Source organism: Ixodes scapularis, unplaced genomic scaffold (assembly GCF_016920785.2).
Source record: "Ixodes scapularis isolate PalLabHiFi unplaced genomic scaffold, ASM1692078v2 PGA_scaffold5__190_contigs__length_132052651, whole genome shotgun sequence".
Classification (NCBI taxonomy): Eukaryota; Metazoa; Arthropoda; class Arachnida; order Ixodida; family Ixodidae; genus Ixodes; species Ixodes scapularis.
Genome location: NW_024609880.1, coordinates 72,354,673 through 72,374,866, shown reverse-complemented (window position 1 = coordinate 72,374,866; position 20,194 = coordinate 72,354,673). Strand labels below are relative to the sequence as shown.

Here is a 20,194-nt window from a genome sequence, read left to right as displayed (position 1 = left end):
CAAACTTTGGTCATTCGGGCTAAAAACAAACCTCGACCTACTTTCAATCAATCCGAGTCAAAAGAACTCAAAGTGTACGTAAGATAGCAGTAGCATAAGACTACCAAACCGCAACCTGTCTTTTGATGTAAAACGCGTTCCATTTCTTCATTTTGGGAAGTGCTTGTGTGACCGGGAGGGGGGCGTGGAAGTGGGGGGGGGAGGGGGGGGGGTAGGGGAGGGAGCCGCGAGCCCCACTTTAACACGCGAAGAGCCGCATGTGGCTCGCGAGCCGCAGCTTGCACCAAACCTGTTTTACACAAACGTTGTTTTGCCAAAATGGGGCAAAATATTTCAGGTTAAATCATTCAAGACGTGCCCCTCTGTTAAGCACCATAAGAGTGCTTCAATAAGCTCACACCAAAACTTTATATGTACTTTTTTAACATATTACTTGCCGTAATACCTCCTGGAGGATGATCTTCAGGGAATTTTGGGAATTCTGAGATGTAATTTGTTTCTTTTAAATGCCAGTATCGAATGAAAGGACGTAAACGTTAAATATAATAGTTCGATCGCTTCTTTAATGAATCCGCCTCTCGCGTCTTCATTATAAAAGTTGTCAGCGGTTGGTAAAGAATTTGCTAAAAAAAAGGAAGCATAATAAAAAAAAGGGATCCGGTCAAAGAGCACATTTAAGAAGAAGGTGGAAAACCTGAAAGAATAAAATTATGTTTATTCTATGGTTTTATTTTACGTAGGAGCAAAACCATTCAATGAAAGTTTTCGTCTATCCGTTCCTTCCAGGTGTTTATTACTTCGTGTTCCATTTCTTTATCAAAGCGAACGTTTTCACTTTCTCTGTTTGACACAACATTAGTCCAGTGCCTGAACAATTCGACATTCTTTTCTATTCTCTGTTTTTATGTCATCGTGAGTTCGACTGTTCTGCTTGTTGCAGTGAATCTCGCTTCAACTGAACCTCCGGTAGCTACTTGGAACCATGAAGGTCCTTGCCATCTCGCTTGCCTTTTTGCTGATCACTGGTAAGCCTTGGCTTTAAAAAAGACGCATAATAATAAAAAGAGAAGTGCAACAAAACGTGGGGGGATGAAGGAGATTACATTGTCATCCTTTTGTCTTCTCGAAGGTCTGATCAGTACATCGCTGGCTGAAAATGACGAAGGAGGAGAAAAAGAGCTTGTTCGAGTTCGTAAGTATAGTTATAAATATATATATATATATATATATATATATATATATATATATATATATATATATATATATATATATATATATATATATATACAAAACAACTTAACTTTGCGTGCAAATGAGATGATGTCTGTGTATGCTGTTTTTTGAATATTATTCTGTTGAAATAACGAAGTGCTTACCTCGTAACTTAAACGCAATTTTCAGCTTGTCAAGGTATTCACTCCCGGCACGGTATTTCGGTGCAATAAATGTAGGAATTATTTAAATTATGAATGAAACTAGTAATAAATCTATTTATTTATTTATTTATTGACTTGATTTATGAGCATTACGTAAGGGAGATGCATCTTACAGTTACAAAAAATATAAACAACAGAACCAACAGGTGTTCATGGCCAACAGTGCTGGTGATATGTTATTAATATTTTTTTCGTGAGAACTGTAACATTTGGAGAGAAAAAAGTTTCTAAAAGGTGATGCCGAGATTTTCTGCGCCGAATTTTTGCAACAGACGGGGGAATCATAACCCATTCTTGAAACAATTGATTTTCTTTCATCTACAGGCCGCACTGGTCACCACTGCCCACACCGGCAAGGTAAATGCCATCGTTACTGCAGGAGCAGTGGGCACAAAAGAGGCTACTGCGGCGGTTTTCATAGAAAGACCTGCATCTGTGTCGAGAAATAGGTTCCAAATCAAATAATATTACGTCAATTCATATAGCAGAAGAAAATTGACTCCCGCAGTCTCTTTACTACAATTCATGCGCTGGACTCGACGAAGGAAGCTTCCATTCGATGCACGTGGAGAAGATAGCTGAATTCACGTTTGACAGCGCTGAAAAGAGAACTGTTATTTCGCGAGCTATGTGAGAGTTATAAATAAAGCAAAGAAATAATATTTGTAGTTCTTTTTACCACATATGCGGCTCGAATCGGTAAACAAACGTGTACACGTCTTGAACATGATGGTAAACCTGAGACTGGAGTAGGAAAAGAAAAAATCAAAGGGAGACAAAAAAAAAAATAAACAGGCAACGTCTCAAATTCAGCTAAAAAAACGTTTATATCGTGCACGCCTTATATACCAAGTGTCCAACTTAAAAGCCAAGTCTCCAACTCCAGCCCCAGTCTCAGGTTTACCATCATGTTCAACTTACACCAGCTCGCATGTGCTATGACTAATTTTTCGTTACACGTCTTCTTCGCCTTGGCATGAGCACATGAAGACCGATACCTTGATGTGACTGCAATATACAGTCGGATCTCGTTAATTAAAACTCAAGGGGAACAGAAAATTTGTTTAAGTAAAGCAAAGTTTGACTTACCGGGAGTTTTCCTACGTAGACATGCATAGGATGGGACCTGCATGTTAGTTTGAATTGTCCGCAAGTTTGAATTAAAAGAGTTTGAATTAACGAGATTGGACTGTACTATAATCACCGACAAGGTTATAATGGCAAGGCCTCCCCAGACAGCACATTAATATTGGTCCGTTGTCTTCCGCCGTGCTTCGTCAGCGTGTGAATGCTCAAGGCTTACGGGATGCCGAAGCACTATCGAAAGCGTGCGTTGGAGGCGGGACAACTGACGCTCCTCCCTACACTGCTCATTATGTATGTTGCTCAAAACCAGTTTTACCAGGTAACCTAAACTAGTAGATGTGAAGTGATAACACACGATGGGATACACTTAAAGGGATACTGAACCGAAATTTGGATTTCGCAAAGTGAGGCTGCAAAAGTATTGAACCGGACGCTACAAACTCCAAAACATCACTCGTGCATCAATATTTCACACGGATGGCCGTGCTTTTTGGAAAAGAAGGGCGCGATCAAGCGAGTTCTTTGACGTAACTGTGCTCCGGGAAAATTTGAGAATGAGGAGAAGCGGCCTCGCTTCTCTCCTCCTCGCTTTGGTTCACATGCTCCACGGGACGTAGCGAGGAGGAAAGGGAATGGGAAGCGTGACGTGCCTTGTCTCGTCGACCTTGTCGGCCGGGCTCAGTCGCCCACTTCTTTCCCGAAAAATACGGCGATCCGTTAGATATATCGCGGTATGAGTGATATTTTTTGGTTTTGCACCTTCCCGCCTATCCGCCCGGCCTTGTTTCTGTGAGCTCAAAATTTCGGTTCAGTATCCCATTAAAGCAAAAAACAAAAAAAAAAGTCGGTCTCTTTTTAGGTGCTACACTGCAGACTACAGTACTCCGAAACGCGACAGCATATCGACGTTTCTTTGATGAAGGCAATATTTCGCCGATTATATTAGAACGAAGATCGTTTGCCCACTCAGCTCTTGGACGCTATGGCACGAAACCACCTTGATTCTTTTTTTATAGCTAAATGTTGCTCCGACGTCTGATAGGCTAACGTCTGTTCAGCGATATCTCTCTTCAGTTCATTCCTTTTTTTCTTGAGAGTCGTCGTGAAGACTTCCAGAAAGCGTATGTCTCCTATCATAGGATGGATGAATGAATGAATGAACGCCCTCTGTATTGAGCGGTAGTTTGCGGCACCTAGCCTAGAACCATTCACTCTCTTCCGCTTTATTAAAGTTGCGTTCATATTTTGTCTCGTTGTTTAATTATCTACCCCTAGCACTTACTCGCGTATTATCACGCTTCTTTACCAAACTTTAGACTTTCTGTTTGCGCTTGTAATCATTATATTCCTCCGTTCTTCCATACTCGCCAGCAAGATCGAGTTCTCTGTCCCAGATCGGCTACCCTTTTAGGAAGGGCAGAGGTTCCAAGCCCCCCTGCCAATCAACACCGCAAACAGTTTTGTTGTCCGTGTGTCCGCGCTTTGTCGTCTACGTGTCCGCGCGCTATATTCTGAAGGTGCGCCCCTCACTGATTTTTGTTTCCTTTTTTTTGTGTTGTTGTTTAGCTTCCTTTTTTATTTATGGACAAAAATATACCCAAATGATCACTTACATCAGTGATTATTATACCAGATTTAGAATCTCACTTATCGTAGCTTGTAATAAAAAGATACAGTAGTGTCGATGATTTATTTATTTATTCATGGTACCTTAAAGGCCCAATTAAGGGAATTACATGAAGGGGGGGGGGGGGGGGGGGCGTACATTCAGGGTAAGTATCAATCAGAACAAAAAAATAGGAGCAAAGTCAATAAAAAAAAAACACACACACACACACGAGAATTACCACATTCAGTGGTAATTCTCGTTGGAGCCGTTATCATATTCACACATCCGCCTGTTTGGATCAGTGCGTCGAATAGCGTTGATTTGTTGTCTCAAGTAGCATGTTAATATTAAAGTCACCTCCCATAATTATGTTTTATTTTTATCGCAAACTCTAAAACATATTCTAAATAAGCAGAAAAAGACAGACACTTCCACTTGGTGGACGATAACACACTGCTATATTACTCTGTCTTATCAATAACGACGACATCTCGTAGTCTTTATCAATGTAACAGTAATCTGTAATCATTTCACAGGAAATTTCTGCATTTATCATGCTTGCTATGCCCCAGCCTTGGCTTTCTGTGCGGTTTAAAAAATAACAGTCATATATTGGTTATTTTACAACGTAGTGTCGATGATTCTAAGAACGCGAACCATTTCTTAACGGCAGCCACGAGCGAGAGTTTGATGTTTTGTACAGCCCGCCGGTACAGTCCAAAGATGGAGAGCGGCCACCTCCCAGTTTGTCATCTGCTATACTCTGTTTCACCTTATGATGTACCGCAGGAAAGGCTGCAAGCGCGACCTCCTTGCTCTAGGGCACACCTTGACAGCACAAGCTCTCGTCCGTTAAGAGTAGCTCCCAACGCTATCAGCTCGCGCTTATAGCCTTGTCTGCGGTACAACATAAGGTGAAGGCCGAAGAAGGCCGAAGAAAATGGCACCGCCCTGAGAGCGCTAAATTAAATGGTCTATACACCAACTCATGTTTACAAATAAACCCGAGCGCCCCTAGCGGACACCACCGGCGCCGCGCATGCACGATGGGGGTGTGGGCAAGAAGCTCGCCGATCGCCCATAAACAAACCATTGAAATGCGATGTTGTCGGCGTCGGTGTGAGTCCCCCTGCCCTTTTTCGCCTTCGAATTGTAGGTTCTACGTCTTCCTGGCGATGTCTGACGACTTGAGCGGCCTCAGCGAAATTACCGAGGCTTGTTGCACCGCAAAACTTCGCGTGAATAATGTGACATGCGGCGATTCATTCCGCGTGGACGCCGCAGAATGTACGCTAAAGCCTGATTCGTATGATGAGATTTCGCTCGCAATTTTCAGTCGGGACATCGATCGGGCTGCAAAAGCGTGAACCGCAGCTGAGATGGTCGACGCCGATGCTGAAAATCTCAAGCAGAATCGGAACAAGTGAATAAGGCATAACAAGTCGGTGATGGCCACTGGTATCAATACATTTTTTTATCTACGGTTTATATCGAGCCTGCTTACCAACCTTCAAACTTGAATATTTTAAGGCCTGCACTTACTTCTTATCGCAAGTACCGGGCCCACGTTTGGTCTACGGGCCGATGTCGTCTAAAAGAGCAGACGACAAGCAGAAACGTTTGAAAGAACAGACGGCAGTTCGAACAGTCAAGCGGCCCTTCTGAACTTGAAGACGCACTGAACGTAGTCCGCAGGTGGTCCGTACAACTTCGCGGTTTTTCGCCGTTCATGTTAGAACAAAAAATAAATAAATCTGATAACCAGAAGTATCCGTGAATTCAATCCCAAGTGCTTCCTGCTCAAGCAATCGTGGTCCGACGGCGTCTAGTTTTCCCTTTTCACGGCAGATATCCACCATCTCGGACGAACCGAGCACATGAAATTTGGCCTTCAAAACTATCTCGACTCTTAGTACAGCCCAAGTCGCGGCGTTTTAACGAGAAGGCAGGTTCTTGTCAGGTTCCTTTCAAAACAACGCAGGAATACACGTCTGGCATGGGGACTTCTGCCCACAGCCCCAGACCGGAAGCGCGACCGACGCGCCACCACCGCGCCGTGACGTAACAGAGATAAGTTCGTGTATACGGGCGCTTGCCGCTGGCTCAACTGTATCTTGGGTTCCATTTTGGTCGTCGCGCGAAATATAGTTTCATTTAGCTGAGAATTGTACGTATCAAGGGTTAGTTGTCCTTCCAAAATCGTGAAAGCAGGGATTGTGAAGTCTTCGGTCAGAAATGCTTTGAATTGGTCCTGCATGCATTTTATTGGGATGGCGGTTGAAAGACAGCGGAAAAGATTGAACAATGCACAGTACGCTGAAAGTTTCTTCAAATAGCGATTAGAAATGATTCTTAAAGGCAAAAAAGAAATATAGGAAGCCAACGTCAAGAAAGCGGTTAGCGGTGAGCCCTCAATTGCTTTCATGAACTCTCTCGTAACTTCTGCAGTTTGGGGCATCGCACTGCGCATGCGCGTTCATGCACCTTAAACTAACACTCTATTTTGTGGAACAACGTTTCGCTTAGCACGAGAGGATCACAAATCAAATTTTAGGTAAGGAGGCTCCGGTTGTACGTAATAGGAGGCCCGAGATACAAACTGACAGGGACGCGAATCTGTGGCCGCTTGTGCTCGCGTACCCCAACTCTGAGCACGAGTAGCGAACACTTGCTGTGTCGAACAGAGAGATGAATCTTGGCCTAAAGCCAGACTTGTGCCTATCTTAAATACTCTACTCTAGGTACTGTATTTAAAAAAAATGTTGATAGTATTTTGCTAGCTTGCAAATACATTTAGTCTAGAGTATTCGCTACTCCATCTTTATTACATTTCTCAGTATCTCGTACTCAGTACCTCAAATTCATTTCGCAATCTTGTAAAAACATTTTTGCAGGAATAATCTACGTAACTAGAGATCGTCAAACTCCAGGGCAAAGCTGAACCGATTACAAAATTGGAGCCAATTGAAGAAACACGAAACAGGAAACAAGGCGCTAGCAAAACGCAGTCTCCAAATGCCAACTGAAGACGAAATAGATAGCCCCAAGTACGCCCGCCTCTATGTGTCCTCTTATTTTCCTGTCTACTCTCCTTTCGTCTTTTTTTTTTTTTCAGGCTGTTTTTGACTTGCACGTTACACTTAAAGGTAGCAAAGTGCTGGTGATGTGATCCGGATTTTACACCCCACTTTCTGTCGGGAGCTAAAGTGGTTCAGTCAGCGGAGGATTGTGACGCCAACGCTGGGTACAATCACGTTGAACCATTTTCGGAAATCGCCGGTTCACGGGGTTCCAGTATGAAAATGCGTACACTTCCATGCGAGCACAGGCACTGACTTGGCCAAAGATTCCTGACTTTATTGAGCTCCAGTGACCTATACTCGTCTTCTCAAACCTCCTTATGTGCCTATTGTGGCTTGACGTTTGCTTTGAAGCTCATTCAAAAAGTGTTTGTTTCTTCTCCTTCCTAATGCGCGCATTGTTTTGGATTCTGATTTTGGAATCCTGACCATCTCGACCTCAGTGCATCAAGAATCGTTTGAACTGCTAGAAAATGGGGCAGGGCAAAGGGGTTTATAAGCACTTTTGTGGACATTCTCTTCTGTTTCCCTCTTCGCCTTTCTAATATTAATTTGTTTAGAGTTTGAAGGTACAGGTGCTCTTTGTTCCTTTTGTCTGGGGGGACGACGTACTTGCTCTTGGTTGTTAATCAGCGACAGGGTATCCTCTCATTTAGTCAATATTTCTCCTGAGCGTGCACGTGTGTCCTTCACTCGTGTACTCATCAACAAGTATGGCTGCCTGATCAGCATCGAATTCGGCTCATATGGAGGCGCAATGCCGGATTCCATGTCAAGTCCACCGAATCGCGGGGGTCATCTTACGTACTTAAGGCGAAATGTGTGATGACTCGAGCTGAGCCTACCGTCAAACTAAAGCGCGACCGGTGCCATTTCTGCAGTACATGAGTCCCGTTTGTTCCTAAATTATTTTGGCACGTATTATATTACATATCTCGAATTATTTCAGAGTAAACTTCAATTGCAGTAGCCAAGGCGCTCTTGAACTTCATAAATAGGACTGTAAAATGTGGTTCTCAGAGAAGCGTAGTAGTGCATTAAAGGTACAACTCGTGGAGCAAATACAAGACTAGCGGCTGCCGAATGCGGTTGATTATATCATGACAAATATCACAAATGACAAATTGTTTTGTCATTCGTGACGACTGACAAATGTCAGGAATGACAAGTTTCTAATTGCAACAATGTCTTTTTTCAGTGACTAAAAAGTTAATCAGCGAATTTTAATTAACCAGCCGACTTATCGCAAAAATTAGCAACCCACATAATGCCCCCTTTGGTCGTACACACGAGGAATAAGTTTTAACGTTTGCGGCATTTTTTTTAAAACAATTCTATTAAGCTTTAAAAAACGCCCTATATCTTTTCGTCGTCCTACGGAACAGTATTTTTCTATGTATCTATTTTTATATATATATATATATATTGTGAGGAAGCTCAAGGACAACACCCACTTCATCTTCATTATGATCATCATCACTGCCGTTCCCAATTATTCTATATTCACTTTCTCTTCCTTTGATCGCCTCGAGCACGGTCGTCCGTGCTTGGATTTTCCCGAGAGCAGTCGCTCAATAAATCTGTCCCCGGAACTCCTCATCTTGTCCTCATGGAGGTGCTTCATTCTGACATCCCCGACCTCTGGCATATCGCTACAATCTGGAGCTGCGACACCGGACGCTTGCTACAATTACCATGACCTCGACGTCAACGCATATGCCTACCACGTCTTCTAGCACGATGACTGACAACGTGCCTATGCCAGTTTCACCAGCGGCTGCGTGGACTGTCCGAAGTCGGCAACGTGACCCCAAAGCCTTCGCCGGTCTTCGCGACGAGGACATAGAAAACTGGATTGACAGCTTCGAACGAGGAAGCAATTACAACCGATGGGATGACAACATCGAGTTGGCGAACGTCGCCTTCTATCTCGTAGACGTCACCAAAACGTGGTTTTCGAATCACGAAGACAAGATCCCTACCTAAACATCTTTTACCACCAAGATTTGCGAAATTTTCGGCACTCCAACAAGTCGCAAAGAAAACGCAAAGAAGAAACTCCAACATCGCCAACAACAAAATGAAGAGACGTACACCTCTTACATCGAGGACGTCCTGACGGTGTGCCGAAGAGCTGACGCTGACATGCGAGAGTCAGACCGCGTACGACACATCCTCAAAGGCATCGCGGACACTGCCTTTAATGTCTTCCTAGTCCAGAACCCAACGTCAGTATCAGACATTACATCCGTATGTCAACACCTGGATGAGATGCGCACTGTATGATTACCTCATCGACCTCAGGGTGACAAGAACCCACCGACAACATCAGAACTACGACAAATGATCAGAGAAATCGTTCGCGAGGAAATGAAAAAACTGAACCCCGAAATACCTGTCACGAAAGACCATGGCGACCTCTCAACCGACCTCCGCGCACTCGTCCAGGAAGAACTGGCTTATGCTGATTCCACCGCACGTCCATGTGTGGAACCAAAGCAACCAACGTACGTTGAGATGGCAACACGACTCCCGACCACTCCGCAGGTGGTGCCTCAGCCACAATGTCTTCCTTCACCGACAATGGCTCCACTCACTCACGCACCCACAAACGCCATGACGTACCCACCTTGGAGACCGACCAATTCTACCCCCGTGTGCTACTACTGCGGCAATAGAGGACATATTGTTCGATATTGCCGAAAACGCCGAAGTGACGAGAGGTATGAATCTTCACGTTACCATCACGACTGAGAGCCGTATTGGTCTGACACATACAACCGTCCCCGTACGGCGAGTCCTCCCTTAGCGAAAACTAATGCGTTTGAAATATACCACATTCTAATTTGAGTGTACTTGAAATACAGTTCATAATTGTAAGTACACGAAAAATATACCGAAAATACAAACTTCTTTTTTTTACTTGGTACTAAAATATACTTCTAAAAATCACTTTAAGATACCTTTACTTAAACTACATTTGAAGTTCCCTTCATGCGTTTTGAAATATGTAAATACTAAATTAATAGGCACAAAATACCTTTCACATATATTTCTTGAAATATTTATTTAATTCATGCAAAATATACTCCAACCCTAAAAAAATGGAGCAATCAAAAATACGTGCAGAATACTTTTAAAATACCTCAAAATCGTAAATACTGATGTGTTATACTCTAAGTACCTTTTGACTACAATACTTTGGTAGTTTGACTTAAACTACCAAAATATTGAAAAGCTCCCCTTCTAGAAGTTCACTTCAACCAGATATGGAGTACACTAAAGCGCCTAAATACAACATTTGATTAGTTTGTCAACTGAATTGCGCAGCACCGCACTGATAAATCAGCCCAGTTTATGTTATTGTTTCCTTTTTTCTATCAAGAAGACACCTGATCAGTTCCTTGCACACCAATCACAAACGGGGTCGAAGAACTACAACCACAACATTTGCTGATGCTGGAAAGCTTCAGCAGGTGCTGTGAACAGATACGTTTGGCGTGGTTTTGTTAGCACAATGTTAGTTCACTGAACGTGTATACTCACCATTGTACGTGATGTGAATAGTGACTTTAATATGGTGACATTTACTACCATATTAAAGTCTACTACTAAAAAGGAAAGGCGAAACAACTACTGTAAAATATTTATTTTTCGCGGGCTCAATATTTCGTGATTTAGGTCAAAGTTGGAGTTCTGGAATAATTCGCAAATTCTAATTTTCGCGACGCGCTGGGATAGCAATATAGATTTTAATGTTTTTACATTTTGCCGGAATTATTCACGGGACCTATTTTTCGGAATTGTAGGTGACTCGCGAACTTTGCGAGAATTAGGTCCTCACGAAAATAAAGTCGTTTACAGTATTTTAAAGTGAAGAAACTGCCTTGATTCGCTTCGTCCTGAGTGGTGCTACGCAGAGAAGCAATAACATGTATTTTATGAGCCGTTTGTGCGGATATTGTTTTAGGGACTGCTACGAAATGTTATTAGTTGTACCAATGCCTTTTAGTAAGAGATATCGTCCACGAACTTTAAAACACTGTTTCCCCTTTGACAGACTCCCGAGGAGAAGATCGAATACTTGGAACCTTAATAAGCGCAGAGGTGGTCACCGAAAAAATGATAACCTTCAATATGTAGGCTATATAAGGTTCTAGAGCAGTCTACGGGACTGTGAATGAGCTGTTCAGTGCGTCATAGTGTTTGTGAACAAAAGGTAAGGGCGCAAACGAGCTGGTGGTGGTTAAACATTTCGACAAAAACCCCGAGACTGGGACAAAAAGGGACGGACAAACACAAAGTCTCGGGGTTTTTGTCGAAATAGTGTTTGTGTTCGTTTCTAATGTAGCTTTGCAAGATGTATTTAGTAGTGCCTTCAAATACCACAGGGACATCATTTGCTGACAAAATCGAAAAAAAAAATTGTGTAACCGGTTTTTAATGCACAAATGGCATCTTGAGTGTGAAGGAATAATATTTTTGGTATATCTAAAATATTTTTGATTCATATTTATAATGTATTTTGAATACCTTACGGGCGTATTTCGAATGCGGCCAAAATAATACAGAATAAATACAAAATGGATATTCGTGCTAAATATATTTCAACTTCGTTTGAAGTACGGCCTCTTTTTGGTAAGGGCTTTCTCTGATAATCCCCGAAAAGCCGACAAATGACATTTACCAACCGTTCCCCTTCTCCCTGACGGCGTTACTCGATCACCAATGATATCTTCTAAGCAGACCTATCCCAAGTACACGACGGAAAACTAAAAACCGCAGTTCTTGGGGGGAGAGCTGCGCATTTTCAACCCCATACAACTCCCCCTGTAGTCCCATTCAATTTAATCAGTTTGCGTTGAAGGTTTGGATATTCTGGCATTGGTGGATACCGGAGCGGCAGTTTCAGCCATTCGAGAAGATATTTGCAGATCATTACATAAGGTCCGAACTCCTTTCTGGGGAACACCCTTACGCGGGGCGAGTACGGAATTAATACAGCCATCAACTTATTGTACAGCTCGAGTTTTAATCCAGGATAGTTTCTATCATATCCAGTTTATTGTACTGCCTAGTTGCTCACATAAGATGATTCTCGGTTGGGACTTTCTTTTCGAAAATTCGGCTGTGATCGACTGTGCAAACTCGGAAATATTTCTAAGTGAACTCGAACTTGCGGAACCAGACAACCACAAATCTATCAGTTTTGAAGTTCAGAATGATTCTATTATCCACACCCACACAAGCCAAATAGTGGCATTATTATCAACACGGCCGATTACTGCTGATGTTATTGTAAACCCTTCCAACTCATTTCTTTCAAAAGGCTTAGTACTTGCTCCGTCTATCATACGTTTCCTGAACGGTACAGCCCTGATTGAAGTAGATAATACATCCGAAGAGTCACTCTTGATACCCCAGGGTACCAATCTAGTCACCACTGCTCCACCGAGTGACCTATTACTCTCGGCTCTTACTGTCACTCAAACAAAGTTCCCTTCTCTAATAGGCAAGAGTAACAGCACCCTATTAGGCACCATAAGCTCCGACCTTGATGCCACAAAGAAAAACGTGCTGCTATCTTTACTTCGGACATACCAAGAAAGTTTCGATTCTGTATCACCTAAGCTCAGTCGCACAAATGTCACACAACATCACATTCAACTTAAAAGTCCTACCGTTGTTAGACGCCATCCCTAACGCGTCTCTCTATCTGAACGATCTATAATTCAAACACATGTCAATGACATGTTAGACAAGGGAATTATTCGGCCTTCTTCTAGTTCATATGCATCACCCGTGGTTATCGTTAAAAAGAAGGACGGAGGAATTCGCTTCTGCGTTGATTACCGCGGCCTTAATAGAATTACCCGTAAGGATGTATATCCACTGCCTAGAATAGATGATGCTCTCGATTCTCTTCAAGGTGCTGAATACTTCTCTTCCTTAGATTTGCGATCAGGGTACTGGCAAGTCCCCATGCACGAAAATGACAAGGAAAAGACCGCATTTATTACTCCCGATGGTTTATTCGAATTTAATGTAATGCCTTTCGGCTTGTGCAACGGGCCTGCCACCTTTGAGCATATGATCCACACAATTCTTAGAGGCCTTAAATTGAAAACGTGTCTATGCTACCTAGATGATATAATAGCATTTTCTGATACTTTTGATCATCATCTACAGCGCCTCGCACAAGTACTTTCTTGCCTCGCCATTGCTGGTCTACAATTAAACACAGAAAAGTGCACATTCGCCGCAAAAACTATAAAAATATTAGGCCACCTTGCTTCCAAAGACGGTATACGTCCCGACCCGGATAAGATCACAGCCGTGTCAGATTTTCCGCGGCCAACAAAACAGAAAGAACTGCGCAGCTACATGGGACTCTCCTCGTACTTCCGAAGATTTATCCGCGGTTTTGCTAGCATTGCTAGTCCACTTAATGATCTCCTGAAAAGCAACACCATATTTTCTTGGGCACCCGCTTGTGAAGACGCTTTTAGAACCCTCAAGAGAGCTCTAACATCGGACCCGGTTCTTCAACATTTCAACAACGACGCCGAAACCATACTGCATACTGACGCTAGTGACATCGGCATCGGAGCAGTTCTCCTACAACGAGGGCAAGGTGCCATCGAACACGCTATCGCCTACGCAAGTCGCTCTCTAAGCAAAGCTGAGTCCAACTACACCATCACGGAAAAAGAATGCCTCGCTCTCGTGTGGGCGATTGGCAAATTTCGGCCTTATCTCTACGGCCGACATTTTAACGTCGTCACAGATCATAATGCGTTATGCTGGCTTGCCACGGTTAAGAACTTATCCGGTCGGCTTGGTAGGTGGACCCTACGTCTTCAGGAATATGACTTTTCCGTAACCTACAAGTATGGCCGCACACACAGTGATGCAGACGCTCTATCTCGCTGCCCCGTTATTAAAACTCCTCTTCCTCTCCTTAACATCGAGCCAAACGCACCTGCGGATTTCAACCTTGACGTAACCACCATACAGCAGGAACAGCGCAGAGATCCGGAAATTCGAAAACTTATTGATAAAATGAACGGAACGTCAGAGCACAACAACAGCCGTTCCAGACGCCAGCAACGCCACTTCCGGCTTCACAACAACATATTGTACCGTCAGAGTTACAGTCCCGATGGTGATCGCTGGGTGCTCATGATACCACGCTCATTACGTATCGCGATACTACACTCGCTGCATGATGATCCAACCGCAGGACACCTCGGATTATTCAAAACATATTCCCGTATTCGGCAAAGTTTCTTTTGGCCCAGTCTCTACTCTTCTATTGCCAAGTACATAAAATCGTGCATTTTATGTCAACAGCACAAACATCGCACCACACGACCTTCTGGAAAATTACAACCCGTACCTTGCCCTTCACGACCCTTCGACACAATAGGCATCGACTTATTTGGACTATTGCCTATCACCGCTCATGGAAACCGGTGGGTGGTCACCGCTGTAGACCACCTCACTCGTTTCGCAGAAATGGCGGCTATCCCCACCGGCAACGCAACGGAAGTAGCCAATTTTTTCATTCAAAACCTGCTCCTTCGCCACGGGTCGCCCAGTGTTCTGCTTAGCGACAAGGGTCGAGCCTTTCTTTCTCATGTGCTGGAAGAGGTGCTCTCTGCATACAATGTTGTCCACAAAACCACTTCATCTTACCATCCACAGACAAACGGACTTACAGAACGTTTTCACCGTACCCTTGCAGCAATGATTTCTATATATGTTTCTCCTGAACACACGAACTGGGATGTTATATTACCATTTGTTACATACGCGTACAATACCTCTACGCAGAGTACGACTGGCTAGTCCCCTTTTTACCTTACATATGGAAGAGAGCCTACGTCTACTCTTGATACCATATTCCCTCCTCCACCCATAGCGCATCACAGCAATGCCTTGAATGCTCAGTTACAACATACAGAAGACACACGTCACCTTGCACAACTTCGAACCAATGAAACTCAACGGCACCGTAAACAATCTTACGATTCCAGACACAAAACTACCGTCTTTCAGCCAGAAGACCTCGTCATGGTCTCGTTGCCTACAAGCCAACCAGGCCGTTGCGAAAAATTTCTCCCACACTACATTGGCCTCTACAGAGTGCTCGCCCAGACATCACCGGTAAACTATCTCGTCCAGCCAGAAACACTTCACTCGGATCGCAGACGTCGCGCCCACGAAGTTCTTCATGTTGGACGGCTCAAACCATTCACTCCCCGCTGACGCACCCTACCTCTAAAAGCAACTGGCCAGGAGGCCATATCTCAACCGCCAGGGGGAAACGTGTGAGGAAGCTCAAAGACAAGACCCACTTCATCTTCATTATGATCATCATCACTGCCGTTCCAAATTATTCTATATTCACTTTCTCTCTCTCTGATCGCCTCGAGCACGGTCGTCCGTGCTTGGATTTTCCCGAGAGCAGTCGCTCAATAAATCTGTCCCCAGAATTCCTCATCTTGTCCTCGCAATATATATAAATATACAGGGACTTTCAGGAAACGCAGGCCAAATCGCTCTTGCGAAAACTACTCATCGCAATGAAAAAAGGCTTGTGGTGTTTTGGTCCCGAGCTAGGGGCCCATTTAGTAAGATTATTAAAGTCCGGGATAATTAATTTGTTAATTATTTTTGCCTAATTAACTTTTGGATATTGTGTTTAGGGGCATGGTTTCATTTAGAAAATTGCTCAGTGTCATCGAAAAACACTAAATCAACAAATTGCAGAACGATGGAAGGCACGCGAAGTATTTTACGGCTTTCTGAAAAACCGCACAAAATCGACGGCTTTTTAAGTTTTAATGGCAAGGTGGAGTTAAGAAACGGAACTGCCGAGGCGAAAATTGGACGAACTTTACGGACGTTATCAAAACTAATGCTAACAAAATGTAGATAAGAAAGCAAAGGAATTTTAACAGAGTTACACAAAAATGAAGGCCGGGGACTAAGAATTATGATTCTGGTGATGACAATGTTCAGTCATGGCGAGAGATCCCCGTTGCGATGCAGTTTCTCGTTCTTTCTGGTATATTCTTTCGCGTACTTGGAGCGCGTCGCGGTGCCGTTTTTTAGAGCCGCGTGTGTTTATGGAAGGTAGCAGCGGGTCTGCTGGACGCAGGCCGCGGGCAGGGCTTTAGGGTAACTGAAAATAAATGAATGAATGAATAAATAAATAAATAAATAAAAGTAGCTGTATGGCATGGAGTTAATGTTCTCTTGGGCATCTCTAATTTTCGACGGATCTAAATGTTAGTGCTGCGAAAACGTTTTCGAGGCATCTCTCACGGGAAAACAGGTATGCGGTTGTTCAGTTTTCGCTTTCCGTATAAACAGACCGTCCCTTCTACTAACGCCAGGTGCGATCTTGACTCAAAGGCCTCTCAGTGGATCCGCAGAAAATCCACAACGACAGGTGGAAACCCACGCGATTAGAAGACAGCGTGAAGTGCCCGACATATGCACCACAAAAGGTCGGTCACGTCGCGCAATCCTTTGGAAACCCTAGACCGCTGTTACGCAAACTGCCGTTTCGTCGTCCACGTGTCAGCGCTTAAATGAGACTCCGGAAAACGCGTCTTCCGTGTAAAGACATATATCTCTCAGTCTCTACTTCTTCTCCATCCGCCTATCCTCATATATTCTGCTCTTCCGCTTCCAAACTTCCTTGCCCTCCCTCTAGCCATATCTAGCCTACTCCCACCCGCGTCGCCATACTGTTTCAATTCCTTTTTTTTTTTTTTTTTTTTTTTAATTTCACGGATGTCAATTCGTCTTTAGTCGAGTTACTATAAAGTTAAGATAACCATAATTATAATATTTGTATGTATCCTTGGTCTCCTATACTTCGTCTCATCCTACGCTGGACTAAAGGCCAAAGCTACGGGCAGCCATGTCCAATCACGTTCCACGATAAACTATGACATGCTTAACATAGATTAAGGATGAACGAATAATGCTCCTCATGAAAATGCGCTGCATCATTTCTATAGCTTCGACACTGCAAAGAGCCTGTATGTCGTGGCTTGCTTTGCAATGCAAAATTGATGAGTCACTCAGTCACGTTCATTGAAGCGAATTACCAGGTAATTTCTAAGTGGCTCGTGATTGGATCTGGTGGTTCGTAGCTTTTGCCTTTAGTCCATCGTAGGGTGAGACAAAGTATAGCTGGCCTCCGTTTCATGTCGGGCCCTAGCCAATGTTATGAGCCGATAGAGTCAATCAAAGAGCGCCAAAATTGCATCGTCACCTCGTTCCTCGTTTTTGTGAGCCTACTACCGCTTAAACCACTCACGCATAAAAATAAAACGCAGGATCACTTCGCATTCACTGTGCGCGGCTTGTTCAGCTAGCCAACCATAGGAAACGCTCAAAAACAACGAGCGTCATGACGATGCACTTTTTGGTCTGCTTGGTTCGCTCCTTCGTAACGTAGCTTAGGTTGCGGTCGGATTTAATGGGAAACGGAGTGTGGATATCCTCTCGGCAGAACAATAAAAGCATATAATGAACCTTTTCCAAATACCGACGGCACCAGGCGGTGGCTGCACGAACTAAAAATCGAGAAAGTGATCTTCCTGCGCTACCAATCGAGAATGGGAGCTACGCTATAAAGTCACTTCGCTCTCTGAGCTGCGTCGCGTGCCCAACGCGACTTTAAAGAGGGAAATCCGTAGCGTCCACCCAAACGTCGCGTTTTTCTTTCCGTCAACTTTATTTTTTTGTGTAACAGAATTATATATACGCTGCAATTACGTGTTCTACTCGTCGATCTACAGCCTCAATCCGAATTTCCTCGATTTTTCGTGCCAACTTCCGCCGCTTGGCATCGGGCGCTCGCGCGTGCGCGGAACGCTTCTCGGAAAAGGTCCATTATGCAGGGTGTGCGCGCCACTTCCGGCCGCCATGACAGGCGGAAAAAAATACTTCCGGTTCTCCTATGTTTGCCTCCTGCAACCTCGCGTTTCGTTGGGTGGGCGACGAGTCTTAGTTCACTGGCGAAACATTCGGTGAGAACAATACGCTCTAGAAATGCCCCAGTGTCGTGCCGATGCGTTCCAGCACGTGTGACATCTCACGTGCCTGCGCGCGTTGCGTTATGGGATTTATTGGTCCCACCGTCGCCGACGCCGGATATTTTGCGACACCAGCTCCTAAATGCTATGGCGTTAAAACTTCATTTGTATTCGTGTAACACCTCATATTCCTTGCCGTAATACATCCAGGAGAATGGACTTTGGGGACTTATGGAACCTCAAAGATGAACTTTGTTTCTTTTAAATGCCAGCAGCAAGTAAAAGGACGTAAGCGTTCAATATAATAGTTCGATCGCATTTCTAATGGATCCGCATTTTCCATTTTTATGATAAAAGATGTCAGCGGTTGTTAAACGAGCAACTAGAAATAGGAGGCCTAATAATAGAAAAAATTGGCGATCGAATACGCGTAAAATGAACATAGAGCGCGTTTCATAAAGAGGCGCTAAACGTGAAATAACAAGTAATGCTTATTCTAGGGTTTTATTTTACGTAGGAGCCAAACCACCCAATGAACGTTTCCTTCCATCCGTGTTTATTACTTCGCATTTCTTCTCTTCATCCATACGCACGTTTTCGCCTGTTCTGTTTGATGCAACATTATTCCGTGTCTGAACCCTTTCCCCTCCTTTTCTATTATTGTTTTTATGGCATCATGAGTTCTACTGTTCTAATTGTTACAGTGAATAATGCTGTAACTGAAGCTCCCGTATCTGCCTGGAATCATGAAGGCCATTGCCGTCTCGCTTCCGTTTTTGCTGATCGCTGGTAGGTAATGGCGTCTTAAATATAATTGATAGTAAGAAAAAAAAAAAGTGGAGAAAATGTGGCTGTTTATGAAGATAACTGTATCATCCTAACATTTTCTCCCTGAAGGTCTGAACGGAACATCTCTGGCTGAAAATGAAGGAGGTGAAAAAGAGCACGTTCAAGTTCGTAAATAGAGCTATAAAAATAAAAGAAAGGAAATAACTTTGTAGATGAGATTATGTGGGCTGTGTCTTTAATATGAGTCTGTTGAAAGAGCGAAATTCTTTCACCGTAACTTATTTAAGAGTCATTATTCAGCTTGTAACAATGTTTACCCCCGCCCGGTAGTTTGGTGCAATAAATCCAGGAAATATTGAGATTGCTAGTTAAATTATAAATTATATATATAATTAACTAATTAATCTTTTTAATTCGTTTAGGAAAATTACACGAAGGACATACATGTTACAGTTACAACAACAACAAGAAAAACAGAACCAACGAGTGTTCATAGCTAAAAGTGCTGGTGGTATACTATTAATATTCTTCAAAAAAAAAAAAAAAACTCTAACATTTGTAGAGAACAAACGTTCTAGTAGAGTTGATGTAAAACATTTCTTCGCCGACTTTTCAAACGACACGAGAGAATCATAAGCCATTCATGAAACAATTCCTCTTCTTTGATTGACAGGTCGCAGTGGCTACTTGCCCCTTCCGGCAAGATGTCTGCCACCGTCACTGTAGGGGCTTCGGGCGAAGGCAGGCTACTGCGGCAATTTTGTGAAAAAGACTTGCATCTGTGTCAAAAAATAGAGTCTAACTCAAGGAAGCTTAAGTCAACTGATGTAGCAGGACAAACAAATGACTTCTGTAGTATCTTTAATACAAAACGTGCGTTGAACTCGACGGAGCGAACATCCATTTGATTCACACGAAGAAGACATCTGATTTCCCGTTGAACAACGCGGAAAAGAAATTTGTTATTTTGTGGATCATGTGTGTGTGATAAATGAAGTATGGAGTTAATATTTATCGCTATTTTTATTACTTATGAGGCTCAAACGTTTATGCAAGCGCGTATGCATGTCTTCTTCGCTCTGGTATGAACGCATGGAAACCGAGACCTTGACTTGAATATACTATTATACTACT

At 43.4% G+C, this 20,194-nt stretch overlaps 1 protein-coding gene and 1 pseudogene across 1 annotated transcript; both read left to right on the top strand.

Moving 5' to 3' along the window:
* Nucleotides 1-887: 887 nt before the first annotated feature.
* LOC120836826 (defensin) lies at nucleotides 888-1,885 on the top strand. Its single transcript, XM_040205901.3, has 3 exons — nucleotides 888-1,025; nucleotides 1,130-1,192; nucleotides 1,761-1,885. Exons 1-3 carry the CDS (start codon nucleotides 983-985, stop codon nucleotides 1,883-1,885), a joined length of 231 nt encoding a protein of 76 aa, XP_040061835.1. The 5' UTR covers nucleotides 888-982.
* A 17,132-nt stretch (nucleotides 1,886-19,017) lies between these two features.
* Nucleotides 19,018-19,855, top strand: LOC120838831 (annotated as a pseudogene).
* The last annotated feature ends 339 nt before the right edge of the window (nucleotides 19,856-20,194 follow it).

Excerpts from the sequence above, each read along its gene's own strand:
- LOC120836826 (XM_040205901.3), top strand. The coding sequence starts at position 983 with ATGAAGGTCCTTGCCATCTCGCTTGCCTTTTTGCTGATCACTG. Across the intron at positions 1,026-1,129 it reads TGCCTTTTTGCTGATCACTG|GTCTGATCAGTACATCGCTG; the intron begins GTAAGCCTTGGC and ends GTCTTCTCGAAG. Across the intron at positions 1,193-1,760 it reads AAAAGAGCTTGTTCGAGTTC|GCCGCACTGGTCACCACTGC; the intron begins GTAAGTATAGTT and ends TTTCATCTACAG.